Raw genomic sequence first — 22,960 nt, 5'->3', positions numbered from 1 at the left:
TGTACAAGTAGGTAGAGCAGCAGGCAGAGGGAGAAGCAGGCTCCCCGCCGAGCAGAGAGCCTGATGCAGCACCTGAACCCAAGGCAGGTGCTTAACAGACTAGGCACCAGGCGTCCCCCCTTATAAACTTTATTTTAAAAAGCATTGTAAAAAAATAAAAAAAAAAAAAATAAAAAGCATTATAATAGCTTCTCGGCCTTTTGGCTAAGATAAAGTGTAGTATCTGTTCTTCTCAGTAAGAAGCAGTCTAAGAGCCATGTTTTCCAAGTTACTGTAGTGCTGGCATTTTACAAACCAAATTTTTTGGGCAGTTTTTTTTTTTTTTTTTTTGGCAGTTTTTATTAGTGTGGATTTATTAGGTATTTTTAAATTATAAGATACACATTATAAATTGAGAAATTAATTTGATAACTGGGGGTTATTATAAATAACTTTAGTACCTAATTTTTAACTCATTACTATCTTTTAATACAAGAGAACTGAACACGTACAGAAAAGTTGCAAGAATAGTACAAAGATTTCCTGTATATCTTTCTCCAAGATTCTTCAAAGTAGAACTCTTTACCACATTTATCATTCCCTCTTTCTTTGTAGTTAAATATATAAAGATATCTGAGCCATTTAAGACTAAGTTGCATATAAGGTCTCCTTACTCTATTTACTTTGTGTTACAAAAGGGGACTTTTATGATCATACTATATTAATCCAATACTTATTTAATCTCTAGCCCTTATTTAGATTCACTAATTATCCTATTAAAATACCCCTGTAGGGATCCCTGGGTGGCACAGCGGTTTGGTGCCTGCCTTTGGCCCAGGGCACGATCCTGGAGACCCGGGATTGAATCCCACATCGGGCTCCCGGTGCATGGAGCCTGCTTCTCCCTCTGCCTGTGTCTCTGCCTCTCTCTCTCTCTGACTATCATAAATAAATTAAAAAAAAAAATTAAAAAAAAAATACCCCTGTAGCTGGGCAGCCCGGGTGGCTCAGCGGTTTAGTGCCATCTTGAGCCCAGGGCGTGATCCTGGAGACCCTGGATCGAGTCCCATGTCAGGCTCCCTGAATAGAGCCTGCTTCTCCCTCTGCCTGTGTCTCTGTTTCTCTCTGTGTCTCTCGGCATTAAGATTTATTATAAATAAAAAAATAAAAAAAAAAAGATTTATTATAAATAAATAAAATCTTAAAAAAAAAATACCCCTGTAGCAAAAGAGAAAAAAAACATTCCTGTGTTCTGGGAGGCAGTCCAGAACCAAGCACTGCGTTTGGTTGTCCCATCTATACTTGAGTCCCCTTTAATCTGAAACAATTAGGAGGGAGGGAGGCCACAGTGAGGGGCAGGAGAAAAAAATCTGAAGTAGTTATTCGGTGTTTCTTTGTCCTCGCCATTACTTGAGGACAGGCTGGTTACATATCCCACATTGGAGATTTCTGATGTTTCTGAATTTAATTCAGGTCATGCATTTTGGGCAGTATTACCAGTGAAGCAATGTTGTGTTCTCAGAAGGCCGGTGAAGCTGATCTATCCCATTCCTAGCCTGTGAATCTTGACTACTTGGTTAAGGTGTGGTGTGTACCCTCACTCTCCACTATAAAGTCACTATTTATTCCCTTTGTGATTAATCAGCATCTGTGGGGAGATGCTCTGAGATTGTGATTTATCAGATTTTCATCCACTAGTCTTTATATCCACAGATTTTTCTGCCTGAAGCAGTCATTACTATGATAGTTACCAAAAGGTAATTTGCTAATTCTGTTAGTCCTTCTGCATTTACTTGCTGGCATTTTACTCCAAGAAAGGGCTTTTTTTTCCTCCCATTTATTTATACCAAAATGGATTCATGAATTCTTGCATTATTCAGCTGGTTAAAAGCCATTACTATCATAATTTCTCTTGTTGCTTAAAATTTCCAATTTGGGGGACACTTGGGTAGGGTGCAGTGGGTTACAGTCTGACTCTTGGTTTTGGCTCAGGTCACGATCTCAGGGTCATGAGATCGAGCCCTGTGTCTAGCTCCATGCTCAATGTGGAGTCTGCTTAAGACTCTTTCTCCCTTAAAAAAAAAAAGTGGGGGGCACATGGGAGGCACTGTTGGTTGATGGTCTGACTCTTGGTTTTTGGCTCCGGTCATGATCTCAAGAGTTGCGAGATCGAGCCCTACGTCAGGCTCTGCACTCTGCAAGGAGTCATTGGCTTGAGCTTCTCTCCCCGTCTGAATCTGCCCCTACCCTCCCACCCCCACTTGCTTGCACTTTCTCTCTCAAATAAATAACTCTTTAAAAAAATTAAAAATTAAAATTAATTTAATTTCTTTTTTCTCTTCAGTATGGTTACACTGTTCATTTAAATTTATTTGTTTCTATCTGTGTTCTGGGCTTTTGTCCACCATTCTTTTTTTAAAAAAATATTTTATTTATTTATTCATAGAGACAGAGAGAGAGAGAGAGAGAGAGAGAGGCAGAGGGAGAAGCAGGCTCCATGCAGGGAGCCCGATGTGGGACTCGATCCCCGGTCTCCAGGATCACACTCCAGGCTGCAGGCGGCGCCAAACCGCTGCGCCACCGGGACTGCCCTTTCTCCGCCATTCTTGTTGATTTACTTACTCATATTTTTTATTTTTGACTTTGTAAATCACTGACATGCTTCCAAAAGTCAGAAGTATTCTGAGAGGTATACTCAGGAATGTCCTTCTCCCTGCATGCCTACTCCCCGCATTCCCGATGTCCTGCCATCCTTCCTTTTCTCACCATCTGTAGATATGTGTGTATGTGTCTGTTCTCTAACAACGTCTTTCTTACACCAAAGAATGGTTGGTTGGCTGTAGATACTCTTTTGCACTGTGTTTTCTACTTAACAGTAGAGTTTATCCTGGAAACCACCCCACTGTGTGGGTGGGCCATGTGTACTCAACCATTCTCCAATGTATAGGCACTTAGATTGTTTCCAGTATTTTGCAATTATAAACAGTGCTCCAATAAACAGCCTTGACATATATACTTTTGTGAGACATACTTTTAGGGTAAATTCTTAGAAGCAGAATTGCTGGGTCAAAACGTAAATTCATATGTATATTTATGAGATGTTATCACATGCTCTATGAGGCTTGTACCACTCCACTTGCCTACCAGCAATCTATGAAAAGCGCCTCATCAAGAGAATGCATCATAAATATTAATTTTTGTCAATTTGCTAGTTTTGTCTTGGTTTTCGTATTTTGTTTTGGCTGCACAGAACCCAGAAAAATCTTGATTCAGACACACATATTTGTACTTGTCAGTAATTGTCTTCTAGTATATTCTCCAATAAGCAGAGAGGACAACAGATACTTTATGATGAAGTCTGCACAAGAAGACAGTGAACCAGACAGAAAAATTAATGCAATTGATTGAGTAGGATTTTTTTTAAATTTTATCTATTTATTTACTTTTGACTAAGTGGGTATTTAAAAACTATAATATATAAGATAGCTAAAGAGGATCTAATAAAATGTTTGTGAGCATCTGAAGAATTTTCTCATAGCCTTACAACTACTAGAATTCAGTTTGAAAATTAAAGACACTCGGTCTTTAATTTTCAGAGTTTTAGAATTTGTACTAACAAAGGTGCTGCAGACCTTGCTTGAGAAACCTATTTCACATTTTATCAATTGGTTAAGTAATTCATGGAAAATGAATGCCTTAGATCTACATTTCACTTTTAATTGAAAAGCTTTAATTTCATGATCAACCACTGTTTTAAAGATCTAAGGCGGGATCCCTGGGTGGCGCAGCGGTTTAGTGCCTGCCTTTGGCCCAGGGCGCGATCCTGGAGACCCAGGATTGAATCCCATGTCGGGCTCCCGGTACGTGGAGCCTGCTTCTCCCTCTGCCTGTGTCTCTGCCTCTCTCTCTCTCTGTGTGTGTGACTATCATAAATAAATAAATAAAAATTAAAAAAAAAATAAGGCTTAAAAAAAATAAAGTGCAGTTAGTGAGCAAAATCCCATTGTTATTAAAAAAAAAAAAGATCTAAGGCTAGTTATGAGCAGCACATATAACATGCCCCACAAACATCACTACAAAGTATCCTGATACTTTTACCTATCAAGTTTTAAAATGACCAATCTGACTGTTGTTTTCAATTACAAAAACATTAAGCCTCTAATACTGGGCAATTTAGAACTCTTGTAAGTAACTCCCAATTTTTTTTTTTTTTAAAGATTTTATTTATTGGGATGGGGGGGCAGAGGGAGAGAGAATCTCAAGCAAACTCTGCTCAGCAGGAAGCCAGATACCGGGCTCTATGTCAGGATCCTGAGACCCTAAGATCGTGACCTGAGCCAACATCAAGAATTGGCCACTTAACCGACTGAACCACCCAGTTGCCCCCCCAATTTTTATTCAGTATATTTTCCCCCACATATCTTTTCCTTTCTTGTTTTTTTTTCTTGATTTTAAAACTGAGATATAATTGAGGTATATTTGTATCAGGTATACAACATAATGAATTCAGTATTTGTTTATATTGCAAAATGATCAGTCTAGATAACATTTGTCACTACACATAGCGAACAAAAAGTTCTTGTGATGAGAACTTTTAAGATCTATTTTCTTAGTAACTTTTTTTTTTTAAGATTTATTTGAGAGAGAGAACGAGCAGAGGAAAAGGGCAGAGGGTGAGGAAGTATTCCAAGCTGACTCCGCATTAGGCACAGAGCCTGACGCAGAGCTCTATCTCACGACCCTGAGATCATGACCTCAAGTCAGATGCTTAACTGAACCACCCAGGTGCCCCTGATTATTTTTAATTAATTAAGGGGGAGAGGGAGAGAGATAATCTTAAGCAGGCTCCATGCCCAGCATGGACCCTGACATGGAGCTTGATCTCACAACCCTGAGATCATGACCTGAGCTAAAAATCAGGAGTCACACAGATGCTTAACCTGCTGAGCCACCCAGGCTCCCCTATTAATTTTTATTTTAAGTAGGCTCCACACTCATTGTGGAGCTTTAACTCAGGAACCCTGAGATCAAGAGTCCTATGCTCTACCAACTGAGCCAGCTAGGGACCTGCCCCCTCCTGTTTTTATTATTTTTTTTAATTTGAGATACCTCTGATTCTTTCTCAGCTAAATATATAGGAGAATTAAAAGTGTGTTCAAAATCTTACCACACTCCTTTAAATTGTTTTTGTTTTGTGACTCACGTAAGTTCTGCACTGTTTTGAAGTAGGAAAAATTTTATTTGGGTTTTTGTGTTTTAATTATAGGATAAAAATATTGCCATTCAACCATGAAATGTTAATGTTTTAGTTATTTGGAGGGTACTGTTTTCCAGGCTAAACTGTGAAAATGCAGTCCTCCAAGAAGCTTTGAACATGAAAACAGAAGAAATTAAAATGCTCAAGTCAGAAAATGCACGTAAGTGGAGAGTGATACTTTGATGATTGTTTAAAATAGTATGTTAAAAGATCAATTTTAGGGCAGCCCCGGTGGCGCAGCAGTTTGGCGCCGCCTGCAGCCCAGGGTGTGATCCCGAAGACCCGGGATAAAGTCCCACATCAGGCTCCCTGCATGGAGCTTGCTTCTCCCTCTGCCTGTGTCTCTGCCTCTCTCTCTCTCTCTCTCTCTCTCTCTCTCGTGTGTCTCTCATGAATAAATAAAATCTTTAAAAAATAAAAAATAAAAGATCAGTTTTAAATAGAGTGCCCCTTGTTAAGAACATACATATTGATAGACAAGGTGCTCTTATTTTGAAGTAATAGACTGTAAGGATAATAGAAGAAATGCATCATTTGGGGTTTTTGTAATTAAAAGAAAATTTTTTAGGTGAAATTCAAATAACAAAACCATTCAAAAGTAATTCATAACATTCACAATGTTTGCAACCGTGTAGTTCCAAAAAGATTTCCGTCACTCCAAAACAAAACCCTGTATCCATTATTTCCCCCCATCTTCCCTTTACCCTTTAGTTTTTATACTCGTAAAACGGTAGAGCACCTGATGTTTGAGGAATCTGAGTAGGTGTATGTTTTATTGGAACACTAGCAGAAAAAGTATGTAATTGTATAATTATTCAGTATTTTCAAAAATGTCTTGTGACTTTATTACTAAGAAATTTTTAAGATGACTTCTCTGAAAACTTGAAATTTTTTACATATGTGTGTATATATATATATACATCCCTTGTTATGAGGCACCATATGTCAAAAGTTAAGGTATTTTAATATTAAGATGGCATCAACTTTTTATAAAATTTTATTTTTTTAAAGATCTTATTTATTCATGAGAGACACACAGAGAGGCAGAGACACAGGCAGAGGGAGAAGCAGGCTCCACGTACGGAGCCCGATGTGGGACTCGATCCCGGGTCTCCAGGATCACGCCCTGGGCTGAAGGTGGCGCCAAACTGCTGAGCCCCCCAGGGATCCCTTTTATAAAATATTATTTTTATTTTTTTCCTTTTATAAAATTTTAAATGTTGATTCTTGCTTTTCTTAGCAGAAACTTTTAAAGTAGTGGCTTGAAGGGGACAAGGTTCTAAATCAGGTCATGGGCACTTTCTGTAGTTCAGTAAGTGAACTATGGTAGAGCCCATGGGTGAGAACTGCGCACAGAAGATGATGCTTCTCAACAGCAGTGACTGAGCAGATGGGGGGGCTTCTCCTGTGTTGGGTGAGCTCAGGACAGAAGGTGCCCATGACCACATCCCCTCCCCCTCTACCAACTCATCCTGCAGTAAGAGGGGGTAAAGTTATTTTCTGCTCAGTAGACAGCAGTACCCTTCTTGTTCTAAATGTTTGGTTGAGAGCCTCTTGTGAAGTCAGCTAAAATTATGTAACTGGTACATCTGATGTTGATGTATGGGATCTCGGCATCTGGTTGTCTTCCTATCCAGCAAGGGCAAATAATTTGCATTTTTTTCTTCTCTTTGAAAATCTTACAAATTTTCTTTGCGCAAACGAAGACCAGACTTTAGTTGCAAAAATTAAGATACTTCAATGTTAAAAATAGTAATGTTTAATCCAGTGTTTCATGTACGTTATCTCCCTTGATACCCACTATTCCATCAGATTTTTTTTTTTTTTAAGATTTTATTTATTTATTCATGAGAGACACAGGCAGAGGGAGAAGCAGGCTCCACGCAGGGAGCCCAACATGGGACTCGATCCCGGGTCTCCAGGATCACACCCTAGGCCAAAGGTGGCACTAAACCGCTGAGCCACCCGGGCTGCCCTCCATCAGATTTTTTTGATGGGGCCCGTCTTAATAGTCAATGTCTGTGTATACGCACTGCTTAGAAGTGAGTGTATGTTGTTGCTGTAATTTCATAACTAACGCTCTCTTTGGCCTTTCCTAGTTTTAAATCAACAGTATTTGGAGGCCCTTGCCATGCTTGAGGTCAAAAAGCAGGTGGTGGCTCAGGAAAACATATGCCATGATAAAAGTGGTTTTACCGAGGTTTCAAGTCTTGAGGTAGGTAAGCCTGTATGAAACTTGAAAAGAGGGAAATTTTCTACTTTCCTTTTCCCCATCACCATCTGCTACATGTTCTAGAATAGCATTATACTTAGCAATTTGAGACTAAGGGTAAGAGGCCCATGTTTCCCCAGGGCCGTTCTTCAGCCTTACTGGCACCATACCTGTGCATGCATTATATTCTGGGACACAGGATGTGTGGACCACCTCCTGCCCCTCTTACTTATTTTCATAGTTTTAGCAGAAGCTGTGGTAGCCGTGTCTCACATTACATGATCACAGGTATTTTTTTACAAGTGGAAGGATGATTATTCTCCTGATATATTCTAAGTCATTCATCATCTCTGAGCACGCACCCCTGGTGGGAGCTGGTAGGAGTACGTGCTGGGCAGCAGGACCACGCTCAGTCCCAAGAACTAACACCCGGTGTTAATATTACTTCATTAGGTCACAATACTGCCAGGGACACAGAACTGTAGAAAACTGGTGCCAACTTAAGGTTTTGGAGAAGGAAAAGCAGCAAGACACAATTCCTTTAAGGTTTTATTGCAAGTAATAATGTTCTTTATTCATTTGTAGTTACTTTCCACTTGCTTCCTGAAATCCTTGTCTCCACTTTCTTCTAGCTGTATTTTTCTTTCCAGTTTCTTTGAATTAGATGCTTGAATGGAAATGCGCATGTGTGCATGCATCCTGGTGTTTGTGTGCAGCCAAGGCCCTGTATGGCACTTGGTAACAGGAGTAACACTTTTGCATTTACAGCTTGCTGTTCTGGGATCCTGCCTCTGCCATGGTCTCGGAGGGAGTCCCTGTGCCTGTGCCCAAATGGCGGCATCTGCTCGGAAAATGCTTCTTAAACTCAAACAGGAGGTATCGTATTATCAAAACACTAAAAGCTTTGGTTTTGTTTCTCTAGTAATAAAGGAAAATATCTGCAATAATTAGCTTCATTTTAGGAGGCATTAGCTTTGGATGTTATACTTAGTTTTATGTCCTAGAATTAACTTATAAACTGGATTTTATTCACACGGTTGCAAAATACAAATAGCACTTGGTACAGTAAGGTGGCAATGTGAAGTTGTTTGCCTAAGTTTGTAGTTAATATTTCCTAAATTTATATTTTTCTCTATAAATGGCTGTAAAAATTACTTTTTGAGAAGAAAAATCACACTCATGCTTAAAGCCACTAAGACCCACAACACTGATAAATGGGGAGATGAACATAAAGTTTATTAGAAAAGCAGCAAAGTACAGTGGAAGGAACCTTAGTACCTAGGTTTTGAGTCTTAGCTCTAGAATTTTCCAGCTGTGTAGCTATGGACACATGTTAAACAGAAACTAATAACTACTTATTAGGTTGTTGTGAAAATAGAGGAAGCAGACATTTAATGTTTAGCAGTGCCATGCAGATGCCTTTAAACAAACAACCTTTGGCATTTAAACAAACAACCTTTGCCATTATCTTTAGTTATAATAATAAATACAGCAGGGATCCCTGGGTGGCGCAGCGGTTTAGCGCCTGCCTTTGGCCTGGGGCGTGATCCTGGAGACCCAGGATCGAAACCCACGTCGGGCTCCTGGTGCATGGAGCCTGCTTCTCCTTCTGCCTATGTCTCTGCCTCTCTCTCTCTGTGTGACTATCATAAATAAATAAAAATTAAAATAATAATAATAATAATAAATACAGCATATGGACCATAATTTTAATAATATTTTTCCCTTTATTTAAGTATGGGATTTAGTCTTTAGATATAGGAAAAATAACAGTTAAACATTAGCAATTCATTAAGAAAAGCATTGACTACATGGATCACAGTCCGGGTCAGTTATGGCAGGTATCTAAAGGTGATACATGTAATTATTTTCAGTGATGTTGTCTGGAATGGCCCAGGGTGGAACTGACATGCCAGCCCTCTTGGGGCAGGACACGCACGGGGCCTGGCTAGGTAATGTGGTGAAGTCCAAGAAATGGATAACAAGGACTGGTCAGGCACCACACGGGAAAGTTCTGGTAATCTAGTTCAGAGTGGGTGGCTACTGTAGACGGAGGGGAATCAGCGAGTACTAATTAGTTTAAGCAGATGAAAGAGGTCAGACAGCACCAGACCCATGTCGGGTGGGGAGATTACATTTGCTAGTCTGACTCCCCATTCAGGCAAGAACTGTTAACGTTTTGCTTCTGAAACCTCTCAAACTTTCTTTCTAAACTAGTTGGGACTTTTACAGAAGAGTAAAGACGAAGCTTACATAATGGCAGATGCATTCAGAATTGCATTTGAGCAACAATTAATGAGGAAAAATGACCAGGCACTAAGATTGACACAAATGGATAAAATGTGTAAAAAACCAACAAAATGGATAAATTGGAAGCACCTTAAAGAGGATGGTAAATATGAATTATTAAATATGAATTATAATGGCAATAATCGGGTGTAATTTTGTTTTCGATATAATCAAAGTTGATTAAACACAGTTAATGCAATGGAGAATATAATTTAATATTGCAAGATAGTTGTGATTTATTACAGAATTTGGCAACTGTGGGAAGAATGGGGTCACTAAATGTAACACATGCAGATGAGGTATTAGGATCACCAAAACCTTAAATTAACAGTAGAATCTCTTTTTTACTACTCATTTGTCTCATTTAAACCAGACTGTATTTCGTGGGAAAAGTTTCTAAAGAGTGCCAGGTGACTAAAGGGAAACTGCCCAGGAGGCAATAATGAAAATAGACCCAACATTAAATATATCTAACTAAACTTTGTTGAAATGTGTGATTCTGAAGAGAGACTGAGGGGTTGAGGAAAAAATCTTAAGTTGGAAATACTAATAAAATGCTCATAAAATAAAAATGAAAGAGAAGTTAAGGTTTAGGTTCACAAACCTATCAAAAGCTCATTGTCATCTTTGAGTATTGTAAACAAAATCTATAAAAATGGCATAAAAGAATAAAATTACAGTTGAAGTAAATCACTCAATATAATCAAAGCAGCTGTTACTTTTTAGAAATGTTTTTCTAAATGGTCAGTACCAGTTTTTATATTATTCACTGCAGCTCCTATTGCTTCAACTTAAAACTCTCAATTTCAGACTTATTAGTCAAGAAAATTACAGTGAAGCTTGTAAGTTTAAAAATTTTTTTAGGGATCCCTGGGTGGCGCAGCGGTTTGGTGCCTGCCTTTGGCCCAGGGCGTGATCCTGGAGAACCGGGATCGAATCCCACATCGGGCTCCCGGGGAATGGAGCCTGCTTCTCCCTCTGCCTATGTCTCTGCGACTATCATAAATAAATAAAAATTAAAAAATTAAAAAAAAAATAAAATTTTTTTTTAAAGATTTTATTTATTCATGAACACAGAGAGAAAGGCAGAGACACAGGCAGAGAGAGAAGCAGGCTCCATGCTGGGAGCCCGACATGGGACTTGATCCCAGGGCTCCAGAATCACGTCCTGGGCTGAAGGCGGTACTAAACTGCTGAGCCACCCGGGCTGCCCTAAATGTTTTAGTATTAAAATTCTGAGATGACTATTTCTAAATATTTTTTTAATATGTCAAAATCCATTATCTTAATTCCAGTATCTCTCATTTTTAGATGAATTTGGGGAATAAGAATCTTATAATATTAAATTAAACTTTTCATAATAGATGCCTCTTTTCCAAGTAGTACGTATTTCTTACAGTATACTGGTTAAGCGTTTGAAATTTTAGTATAACTAAACTTTACCTTCTCTTTGTTGAAATGGTAAAAAGTGCTAAGCTTACAGGGATAATAAATTAGAAGCAGTAAACAAGAACTGTGAAAGTAGGAGATCTTTAGGAGCTATGGACAGACTTTTCACGAGATAGAAGTCAGAGCAACACAGGAAAACCTATTTCTGAACATTCCTTCTTAAAGAGACAGTCCACGTCCTGAAATTAGTTTCTGTAAGAGTTTTTCTGACATGAGACTTACAAAAGAAATCACTGTGCTGGCTAACATAACATCTCACCCCCAACAGTCATTTATGGTAAATACAAAATCAGTTCTTTATATGGCTGATACTTATAATAATTAACGCCTTGGTCAAAGCTGAATGCATGGCCTCAATGTCCAGCTCAAGGTGGGCGAGTCGGCCAGAGAAATAAGCACACACAGTCCATATACTTAAGCTTTTTGGAATCGATGGAAGAGTATCTAGTCCTGTTAAGGATAACAAATGTGTAGGTCATCTTCGGGCACTTTTTTTTTTTTTTTTAAAGATTTATTGATTTGAGAGCGAGAGCTCCCTCTGAGCAGGGAGCCCAGTGTGGGGCTCGATCCCAGGACTCCAGGATCGTGACCTGAACTGAAGGCAGACACTTAACCAACTTAGCTGCCCAGGCGCCTGTGGGCACCTCTTCTAAACTAGTAGGAGCTGGACTGCTAAATTTTCAAAGGTATCGTTTTGAGGCTAGCCTTGGTGTTCTGTGATAGAAAGTGAAGTCAAATCCCTTTGGAAATCTGATCTTAACTGCTTGTTTTGACAGAAGAAGTTAAGGAAAAGCATTATGGGAGAATGAAAAGGAAGGAAAAGGCATGCTTAATCTCAGGGAGTCTGCTGCATTGTCACCTGCACAGAAGGACCCCCCACCCTCACCCCCTGTGCATGGAAGTTGACCACAAGGGTAGTGGTTGGTAGAAAAATAGCTGGGTTTTCCCTAAGAGGTGGATTCATGTAGATTCATAGACATTTCAGTGCCTAAGTATGTATTCATTTCATATTCCAGAACTCCTAAGAACTTTTCCATAAAAAATATGCTTTGATATGTAAAGCTCTCGATCTGTTTTCCATTACGGCCCTGAAGAAACTGGAAGCAGAAGTCCTAGTAACTGATTCCTCTGGGAAAGGCCTTTCCCAAGTCCATACAAGCGTCAACGGCTCTTTGGTCAGTTTCCTAGTGATGAGACTGATATTCATGTGGTTCAATGATCTGAAGAGGAACAGGAGGACTGTCACAGGTCATTTTCTTCTATGTGGTTAATATGTGAAGGCGGCATCAACTTTTCTCACTGATACGCAGCCTAGAGGAGTTCTGAGAGAGGTTATAAGCATATTTCTTTTTCTAGACTGCACACAGAGACACAGATTCATCCACTCATCAAAGCTGATGAGCATAGCTTGTCTGGCTTTTCTCCTTTTGCCACAGTTGCTGGAGGAGGTCACGAGTGAGCGCCAGTCCCTGTGGTTTATGAGAATTAGGGAGAAAGGGAGAGGTCTCTTATCTGTTCTCAGTTTTCCATAAGACCATTTGTGGAGCATTCCAAAGGCATTCTTGATGTTTGTTTGAATCTGCAGTTTTTCTATGAAGAACATCGTCAGTGTATACATTTCAGGATACGGATTTTTAAACGTGTCGGTACCTGGGCTAGTTTTCACAACTGTGCTAGGTTTTTGTAACAAAATACAAATAAAATTTACCATCTTAACTATTTTTAAATAACATTAACTACATCCACATTGTTTTCTAACCATCATGACCCTTCATCTCTAGAACATTTCTTTTCATCTTCCCAGACTGTTTAATGGGTAAATTCCCTTCTCCCAGCAACTCCTCCCCACGCCCACCGCCGTGCTCTTGTTATTTAATGACACAGCAATCCTGAAGCATAGGTGCTATTATTCTCATTCTAGAGGGAAGGAAACAAAGCTCAGAGACCTTATCCAACATCATTTAGTACAGTTAAATGAGGATTCAAGTCCAGGTCTCTCTGCTCTAAGGCAGAATTTGCATAGTTCTGAGGCCATGTTTTATTGGCTGTGCACTGTGCTCTCAAATAACAAATGATATTCAACATTGGGAGACTTCCCATACGTAACTGGATTGCTGCCTCCTCTGAAGACTGAAATGATAACGTGGGCTGCGTGCTGTTCTGGGGAGCAGCTGCTCGATGAGACAGAGCGGCCGGCAGGGCACTGCCCTGGGTCCTCACACTGTGCACCCACCCTCTCAGTCTCCGTTTGCCATCCTGGCTCTAAGGTCTGCGTTCCTCTCCCATTACACTGTAATGCTGTACTCACGAAGAGAACCACCTTCTGGCTGATTTACGAGTGAATTATCCCTGCTTCATACTTACCTCTCTTCCTGGAAGTACATTAGTAAGTATCTTTTCATGTCTCAGTTGGATTTGCATGTTCAATTTTAGGATTATCATCACAAGGAAGTAAGAAGACCTTAGGGCAGAAACTGTTGGGGATGCTCCCTTCAGAAAACAGTTCTAAGAAGGTGGATGACCAGAATAACCCCGAGGAAGTCTTTAGGATGCTAACAGAGTTGGTTAGTATCTTTGCTTTCCTTTTGTTAGAGGTTGTGGTTAAGCTAGTTGTGGTTAAACTAGTCTTTTTGCTTCCTATCAATTCAACTTTTTAAAAATTTAATTCTTTAGCACTCTATACTTGCCTTTTATGCCCTTTTCCCAGCTGAGGTACCATCCTCCAGTTTTGATCTTCATCTCCTTAAATTCCCTGCATGCTCTTCCCACTTCTCCCATCCATGTTCTTCCTGCACACAAGTTTAAAGCTTCACCTCTGAAAAGAGGGGGCTCCCTGTAATTAACTGCAGGCACCTCTGTCATCTGCACTTATACATACAATCCGCGACAAGACCTTCTATTTACTTAGGAACTTTTAAAGTGTACAAGGCAACTTACACATTATATTCTTTAATCATCACTACACATTATATTCTTTAATCATCACTACAACCCTAAAAATCAGTCCTGTTATCCCCATTTCGTGAATGACTAAAAAGACTCATGCTATATGAACATACTTATCTATAGAAGTGTTCAAGTTGTTTATTCTCATATAAATATACAAAAACAATTTCACATATAAATAACTTCATTCTCTTACAGACATAAGTACATGTTAATATTATATACACATATACACACACGCCCCATGTACATATATTGTCCCCGTCTTCGGATGACCTACAAAAGTTTGAGCATAAGGAAAGCTTTCTGTTCCTTTAAAAAAAAGTCCTTAGAATGTGTAGCATGTTATTTGGGATCAGTAGACACCTAATTAATGTATTTTCATTGATGGACTCGACAGGTTGAAGATAGAATTTTTTTGAGAAAAATTCTTCTGACTATAGCTCTACAATCTGTGATTTTGATTTATTAACTGGTATATTTTTATTTTTTTAAAAGACTGTTTTAGAGACCCTGTGTGTGCAAGTTGGGGGAGGGGCAGAGGGAGAGAAAATCTCTAGCAGACTCCTCAGTGAGAGCTTAACATGGGGCTCAGGGCTCAATCTTATGACCCAAGCTGAAACCAAGAGTCAGACACTTACAGGACTTAGCCCCCCCAGACACCCCTAACTGACATAATTTTATTTTCTGTATGTGCAGTTGAATGATAAAGAAGAAGCTCTGGCTCATCAAAGAAAAGTTAGTTACATGCTTGCTCGGGCACTGGAAGAGAAAAACACCACCTCAAATGTGAATAAGGAAAAAAATCCCATGAAAGACAATTTTGCATTAAAGTCCTGGGGGAAATCTTCAGAATTCCCTGTACTGCATGATCCTGTATATTCAAGTGTTCAAATTTTAAATTCCGTGGGCTGCATTTGTTCAATCCAGCACCCTCACAGAGTTCAAAACTGCACAAGTACTCTCAAGAGATCCTGTTCTTTGCCATCAAATATATTTTGAAGATAAACCAGTTGAAATCAGAACCAAGAGCTATTTCTATCGAGAGACTTTAAAAAAGGACTGTACAAATGTTGCAATATCTTCAGAAATTTTGTATTTTCTGGGTATTTTTAAGTTTTAGAAGGCAGCTTAATACTTAGATACTCATTTTCTACAAGAAACTTACTAGTATCATGTTGACGTATTTTATAAATTACATTACTATAGTTTAGGAAATTTTCAGTGTTTGCCAACATCTTAAAAACAACAAAAATGATTTTTAAGAAAAAGTTATTTAGATTAACTTAAAGGGATCTCTGTCATAAGCAACAATATAAATTTATTTCTTAGAGCAAATAATGCCTAGGAGTGACTTAATTTTTGAAATATGTGTATCTTTTATTGTATTTTTCAGGATTGTTCATTGTCACAGGAAGTTTAAAACTAATAATAAAGTTATTATGGTGGGACTTTGGCAGAAGTATATTCCAAGCCCCGTTAGTTACCTCTATAACTTCTTTTTTTGTTGGTGCAGTGGCACTTTGTAGCTAGAACTACACAGAATTCTAGCACTCGCACCATTATGAATTAACTTCTTGTTGTAATGCTAAATTTTAAGCCATTTAATTTTTTCTTGCTTTCTATAAATGTTACATAGTAAAGATCTTTAATACCTTCTGGGGGGATCCCTGGGTGGCGCAGCGGTTTAGCGCCTGCCTTCGGCCCAGGGCGCAATCCTGGAGACTCAGGATCGAATCCCACGTCGGGCTCCCTGCATGGAGCCTGCTTCTCCCTCTGCCTGTGTCTCTACCTCTCTCTCTCTCTCTCTGTGACTATCATGAATAAATAAATAAAATCTTTGGAAAAAAAAAACCTTCTGGGAATGCTACTACATTAATAACATCACTGTCATGTCAAAGGAAATGGATTACATTATCAGAAACTTTTATCTAGTTAGGATCTCTAGTAAAAGAATATGCACGGCTTGGCTGTGTTGAATATTACTTAAGTAGATGAGGTAACAACAGGGCAAAATGAGGGAATAGAAAATATAAACTGTTTCTAGTTGTGTTAAAGCAACACCACTGGCATTAATAAATACTAATAAAATATGAAAACCTGGCAAGTACATTTTGAAAAAAGAAGTAATGATGAGGAACTACTGTTACTAGATGTTAAGAATGCACTGTCTTGACAGTAATATAAAGCTACGTTATTTAGAACAATGTGGTAACCAGCGGGTCAATGGAATAGGATAAAGACCACACATACATATGACAACTTAATGTGAAATAATAGGTAAGAAAAGGGAAAGATTTGGCAATGTTCCACAATAGGAAGTGTAAAAAAATCAAATAGGGCTGCCCAGGTGGCTCAGCAGTTTAGCGCCTCCCTGCAGCCCAGGGTGTGATCCTGGAGACCCAGGATCGAGTCCCATATCAGGCTCCCTGCATGGAGCCTGCTTCTCCCTCTGCCTGTGTCTGTGCCTCTCTTTCATGAATAAATAAAATCTTTAAGAAAAAAAATAAAAGGTTCTTTTTTAATGTGTGTGTATATAATATGTACGTGTACAATGCAAATTCATATAAACTGATAAAATTTGGAACACTCCAAAAGAATCTAAGTCAGCATGTTCACAAGTTAGATTATATATGGTTTAGCAAATGTGAGGAACTATTCAATCATACAGAAATTTCAAAAATGTAAATTAGAATGAGATACCAAATTAGCAAAGATCACAAAATATGTGAATGACAGAGATGATGGGGTGAAACATCCTTTCATAGACTGGTGATGGCTGTATCTTGGGGGATATATACTCAGAAGTGAAATTGCCAGATCATATGAAGATGCTCTTTAAAAGTTTAAGGAAAAAAAAATAAAAAAAAAAAATAAAAGTTTAAGGAAAGGCTGCAGTTTTCCAAAGCAGTGACACTTTTACATTCCAACCAATAGTGCACAATGATCCCAATTTCTCCACATCCTAACCAACACTTGGTATTTTCTGCGATTTTTTTTTTTTTTGATAGTAGTGATCCTAACAGGTATGAAGTGGTATCTCACTGTGGTTTTGACTTGCATTTCCCTAATGACTGGTGAAATGTTTATTCTAAAGTCCTTTGCCAAAAAAAAAAAAAAAAGTCCTTTGCCATTTTTTTACTATCATTTTTTTTATTGTTGAGCTATCTTTTATCAGATATATGATTTGCAAATAATTTCTCCTGTTGTTTTCACCCTGTGCTTATCACACTCCTTTGATACATACAAGTTTTAAATCTTGGTGTCTATTTTGTCTTTTTAATGAAAGCAAGTTCATTAAGTTTCTCTCTTGGTAGCAGACAAGGAAACCAAACAGATTCTAAGCACAGCTGTTGGCTTGTAGATGGAAGACGCCATGTGACCAGGCCTGTGGGCTGTCTTAAGAAGCTGGGAAAGGCCCCAGGCTGACAGCTAAGAAGGACAGGAAGCATGTGCATTAAAATTACATGAAATGAATGAGTTTGGAAGAATATCCTTCCCTAGAAACTCAGATAAGAGCTCAGTTCAGCTGACAACTTGATTTTGAGCTATGCAAAAAAATAGAGAGGCCAAGTCAGACATCTGACTTACACATCTGTGAGGTAGTAAATTTATGTTATTTCAAGCTGCTACATTTATAACTTTTATGCAGCAAAAGAAAAATAACAGTCCATAAATAAAGCATGAATATGTAGTGTTATATAAATTTAAAAAACATATATATATATACACACTAAATGGCTGTTAGATAAACTTATTACACTTATATGTATTAACATGGAAGGAATTTAAAAAGTTCTGAGTAAAAAAGTGTGAGATATACAGTCGTCTATGACTCCTACAAAATTTTAAGACCCCAAACAATACTGTGTATTACCAAATGTATTTTTATAAAATAGCAGTATAGTATCATGGAAGGACACACTCATTTCCTGAGAGTCACTCTCCCTTCGGGAAGGTGAAAAGGAAAAGAATGGCATGACATGTTAAAGGGACCTCAATTTCATTTTTAATTTTTTTTTTTTCCTATTTAGTATATATTAACATTTGTTAACTCTGGGTAGTAGGTAGATGCTACATTACTACTGCTGCTTCTATTTTTAATCTGTGATGCTAAATGGGCCAGATCACCAAAGTAACTGATGATTATTTTTATTAAGGTTTCCTCAACCATTTTCAATTCTACATTTCAGAGAATTGAACTTTTAATTTTACTTTTGCACTCTCATCAGAAAAATCAGAATTGTTTGTTTTAAAATACATTTAATAAAAATAATCCAGTTTTACATATTTTACATGGGTGGAATATTTACAAATTCCTTCTATAACATTTACTTAATGTTTACTATTTTTCCATTATTGGCCTTTTTGACTATTTCCTTCAGTAGTAAAATACTGTCCAGTGATCTCTGTAACTAAAAAATTAGCTTCTTGGGTAATCCTCCTAGGTGAAAAAAAAATGAGGTGGTTCACATTTAATCTTATGGCAATTCTAACCAATCAATGCATTCCAACTACATTCATTTCACTTGCTTTGATTTACTAATAAAATTTATTAAACATTAAGCATACGGTATACCAGTAAAAATTTATGAAGAAAATAAGGTATACACGGTAAGTTCTCACAGCTCTGAGGTGTACCCAAAAGTGCCCACGTCCTTTCAAAAAGCTTGATTTAATTATTTTCAATGGAAACTAATATTGCTAAAATAACACATTCTCTACCACACTGAGAAAAGTAAATAGCTCACAACCTACATTTCTTAGCTGCCCCTTGGTCATTAGCTATACATTACCTACTTGGGATTTTTCTGAATTTATTTCATTTTTTATGAAAATGAAAGTTTTACCTTGTTCCAAGGCCTGTGTTCGCTTCCGTTTTGTTGCTACAGCTGGATTTGACTGCTCCTTTAAAGTTTCCAGGGGACAGTTTGGTCTTGGCAGCTGACATCCAGGTGTTGGACCTGGCCGATTACTGAAATATTTAGTTTTCAATGCCTTGAAAAAGGAAAGATACCAAGGAAAGTAGGGTTTTACATATGTGAACTGTGTTTAAGAAAATCTAACCTCCAGAATTGTTGGGAACATTAAAAAAACACTATGTGAATACCCACTTCCAAAATGAAATTTCAAGAATTTCGATGAGCCAATTATACAAATAAATACGTAACAGCTTAAGATCGGCTAATAATTTCACTACCTTAAGAAAAACACACTACTTTCTAACTTTTCTACATTAAAACAGCCTTTACTATATGAAATATCCTTAGTAAGATACTGTATAATTCAGCACTCTACACTTTGGGGCTCTATGGTTCAACATGTAAAGAGAACAACATGTTTAAAAAAAAACTTTGTTTAAACAACATGTTTAAAAAAAAAGTTTGTCACATCCGTATGCATTCGAATGCCAAATCATGTAAATAAAAATTCTTTAAAATAGTTTTATAAAAAATGTAAAAGGTTGAAAACGATGTTTTAAAATTTAACAATCCACTGCAAATTAACAAAAATTTTACTTGGAAGGAACTGCACAAAGTTATTTCTATATATTACCTGCTCAGTGTTCAATGAGATATTTCCTTTACTTTGGTCCAAAATTCCAATAAAAATAGTTTCAAATGACAAACTTGTCAAGTTCTACTTTATCTGCATCATAGTATAGTTCAGTAACTACAATATTCCTTTTGGATACTCCTTTTAGGAACTTAAACCCATATAAATTTTTTAAGCATTTCCTCCCACATTATTTAAGAGATTCCTGACTTCAAGAGTTCTATTTCTAAAATACTGCTTCTGAATCATAATAGTTCTATAACTAAATTAAGCTTATTCTGAGCTATCAGAGATCTATGAATGGAAGATTATCTCATTCCAACTTTAAGACAGATATCCATGAGCCAGAACCCATTTTTTAAAATGCATTCTATCAAAATACAACTCAAGTTGTCACTAGTATTTTTCTATAAATTTTGAGTTTTTACTATTAATGAAAACAACTTTCTAGGTAATCTGAAATAGTCTCAAATTTCTTATGATAGAAGTAAGAAGTATATGTGTATGGGTGGAAAGAGAACAATGAGGTACTTGTTTGAAATGAGAAAAAGTCATTCTAATGGTAAAGTATCAGTGCAATTGCTGTATTAATGCAGCATCATGTACTGCCAAAAAGAGATGGTCTATAAAAGTGAATTCATTAGACAATCATTTGGTAGTCTGTAATAAACTTAAGTGAAAAAAACTCCACTTATTGTATCCTTGGTATATTTATTGTACATTAACATGGTTTCTTAGATATGAAGGCTTGTGAAATTTCATTTGAATCAGGGTCTTACTTTATGAAGCCAAATCATTGTACTGTGTTGCGTTTCTGCTTTGCCCTGCCTTAATTTTAAGTGTTTGTGACATTATTCTTTTTTTGTTTTGTACTTGTTTTTAAAACAAAGAAAATGGGTTTCCCCCCACAATCTATAGGTCTTTTATTTTTGCGTTTGGTAACATTTCTTCTTTTTGAAGAGCAGATAATCTTGATCGTCCTAATTTTTTTTTGAGTTTGATTTTTATGTCCCTTAAACAAGGGTCAGTATCAATGTTTGTTCTATTTAGACTATCTTTCAATCTCTTGTAAGCATATAGTTGTATTGAGCTATACGATGGGAAAAAAAAAAAAAGAACTATACGATGTTTAGGGTCCCTTGCTCAGTTAGTTAGAAGAGCATGTGGCTTCTGATCTCAGGGTTTTAAGTTCAAGCCCCATACTGGGTGTAGAGATTACTTAAAAATAAAATCTTTAAAAAAGAAAAGCAAAAAAAAGAACTACATTATTTTCTTCTCCATTATCACTTTTTGACTATGAAAATGATCAGCAAGCATATTGGGATTGCGTTTCATGGGGAAAAAAAACAAAACACTTTGGGCATTAGGATTAGCACAAACCTAATTGAAATACCATTATCTCAACAAGTACAGAATACTTCTTATTTTTTATTCTCTAGGTAAACTACCTGAAAAGCCAATTAATTATGAAATAAATATGTATTTATATTACATATTTTAACAAAAGTAAATTCTCCCATTATCGTGTGTGCATGATATAATTTAATACCAGTCTGAAAAAAAAAATACCAGTCTGAATAGTGTTTGTAAGCTTAAGGACAAGATAAAATTTGTTATTCCTTAAAACAAAAACACATCTTTACAGTATTTAAAGAATATTAGAAAATCTTACTAAATTCCATTTTTATTTTATCAATGCCAGAATTAAGATTATCCTCTTATGTCCTAATATAAGAAATACATGCTAAAATACCTGTGTGGCCGTAATTCGAGTACATGGGTTAAATAAGAATAAGCCTTGTATGAGATCTAGCAAGTCGTCTCCTGCTGCAATGAAGATGTGTTGTAACGGGATTCCAGGAAAACTTTTAAATGTCACGAAATCTGGAAGACTACACATGTCCTGTAAAAATATTTATAATTCAAACTTAAAGATTAAAAGGCATATAGTTCTCAAATGAAGAACTAAAACTAAAAAAACAAAAACAAAAACAAAAAAACCTAAAACTGTCAAATGGAGGCTATGATGAACCATATAGAAAATTTCAAGAAATCTATTTAAAAACTCCTAAAAGTACTAAGTAGAACACAGTTACAGGGTGTAGGATAAACATACAAAAAAACAACTTGTTCTATATACTATAACAAAAGTGAATACTTTTTTTTTTTTTTTAAGATTTTATTTATTTATTCATGGGAGACACACACAGAGAGAGAGACAGAGACACAGGCAAAGGGAGAAGCAGGCTCCATCCATGCAGGGAGCCCGATGTGGGACTCAATCCTGGGTCTCGAGGATCAGGCCCTGGGCTGAAGGCGGTGCTAAACCGCTGAGCCACCCAGGTTGCCCAACAAAAGTGAATACTGAAATTAAAAATGCCATTCAGAATAACTCAAAAGAAAAAAAGGGGGGTGGGCACCTGGGCAGCCCAGTTGGTTAAGCAACCAACTTTTGTTTTTGGTTCGGGTCATGATCTCAGGGTTGGGAGCCCGAGCCTTGCATCAAGTTCCACACAGTGTGGAGCCTGCTTAGAATTCTCTCTCTCCCTCTGCCCTGCCCCTCTCCTGCACACATGTGCTCTTTCTCTCTCTCTCCCACTCTTTCTTTAAGAAAAAAAAAAAAAAAGAGTAACTGAACAATGAAATATGTGAAAATCTAACAAAACATGCAGGACACATATACTAAAAGCTACACAACTGGGGCACTTGGCTGGTGTAGGCAGTGAGGTGTGCAACTCCTGATCTCAGGGTTTTAAGTTTGTGCCCCGTGCTGGGTGTAGAGACTACTTAAAAACATAATCTTAAAAAACAAAAAAAAAAACAAAACAAAACAAAAAAAACCTCCACAACTATACAACTATGTAAAGTAAATCAAAGTTCTACATAAATGATGAGACCGGTTTCTTCAAGGATTTGAAGATTCAACTCTGTAATACAATTCCTACCAAAATTCTGACAAAATTATTAGACACATTATTCTAAATGTATATTAAATGTAAATCTAAAAATTTACAATTTTTATTTACGAATAAACAAGTGGGATTATCTTACTGAACTACAATACATAAAATTTAGCAACTTAAATTGGTGTAAGTTTTAACCAAGATTTAAGATTTCTTTTTTTGTAGACAATGTAATGGGTTAAATATATTTATAGTACTGAGACATGTTAATTGTTAGTGAAAATTCTAGAAATATACTCTAAATCCACCAAGATGTTGATAATCAAACACCAAATACCCATCAAATGAAGTATCATGAGGCTGTTTAAA

General features: G+C 37.1%; 2 protein-coding genes and 1 pseudogene across 14 annotated transcripts in view; 2 read left to right on the top strand and 1 right to left on the bottom strand.

The window, feature by feature from the left end:
• The window catches only part of CCDC125 (coiled-coil domain containing 125), a 31,579-nt gene extending 14,797 nt beyond the window's left edge, over positions 1-16,782 (top strand). For 2 of the 5 annotated variants that reach the window (XM_041766130.1, XM_041766131.1), the window contains exons 7-12: positions 5,314-5,396; positions 7,336-7,451; positions 8,217-8,324; positions 9,666-9,840; positions 13,620-13,750; positions 14,832-16,782. In XM_041766130.1, coding sequence (XP_041622064.1) covers positions 5,314-5,396; positions 7,336-7,451; positions 8,217-8,324; positions 9,666-9,840; positions 13,620-13,750; positions 14,832-15,134 — 916 coding nt within the window. In that variant the 3' untranslated portion in view covers positions 15,135-16,782. Of the gene's footprint in view, positions 1-5,313; positions 5,397-7,335; positions 7,452-8,216; positions 8,325-9,665; positions 9,841-13,619; positions 13,791-14,831 lie in introns of those variants that run through there. The other 3 variants (XM_041766132.1, XR_005989399.1, XM_041766133.1) reach the window with 3 other exon arrangements.
• Positions 185-316, top strand: LOC121498407 (annotated as a pseudogene).
• Positions 10,836-22,960, bottom strand: part of CDK7 (cyclin dependent kinase 7) — a 38,739-nt gene continuing 26,614 nt past the window's right edge. For 2 of the 9 annotated variants that reach the window (XM_041766134.1, XM_041766135.1), the window contains 4 exons: positions 21,442-21,591; positions 18,983-19,130; positions 13,874-13,975; positions 10,836-12,776 (listed from right to left, as the gene is read on the bottom strand). In XM_041766134.1, the coding sequence (XP_041622068.1) occupies positions 12,454-12,776; positions 13,874-13,975; positions 18,983-19,130; positions 21,442-21,591 (723 nt within the window). In that variant the 3' untranslated portion in view covers positions 10,836-12,453. Of the gene's footprint in view, positions 12,860-13,550; positions 14,002-17,234; positions 17,565-18,378; positions 18,577-18,982; positions 19,131-21,441; positions 21,592-22,960 lie in introns of those variants that run through there. The other 7 variants (XM_041766138.1, XM_041766141.1, XM_041766136.1 and 4 more) reach the window with 6 other exon arrangements.

This window comes from Vulpes lagopus, chromosome 8, assembly GCF_018345385.1.
Source record: "Vulpes lagopus strain Blue_001 chromosome 8, ASM1834538v1, whole genome shotgun sequence".
Classification (NCBI taxonomy): domain Eukaryota; kingdom Metazoa; phylum Chordata; class Mammalia; order Carnivora; family Canidae; genus Vulpes; species Vulpes lagopus.
The sequence above is the reverse complement of the archived record's forward strand: the minus strand, read 5'-3'. Positions and strand labels throughout refer to the sequence as shown.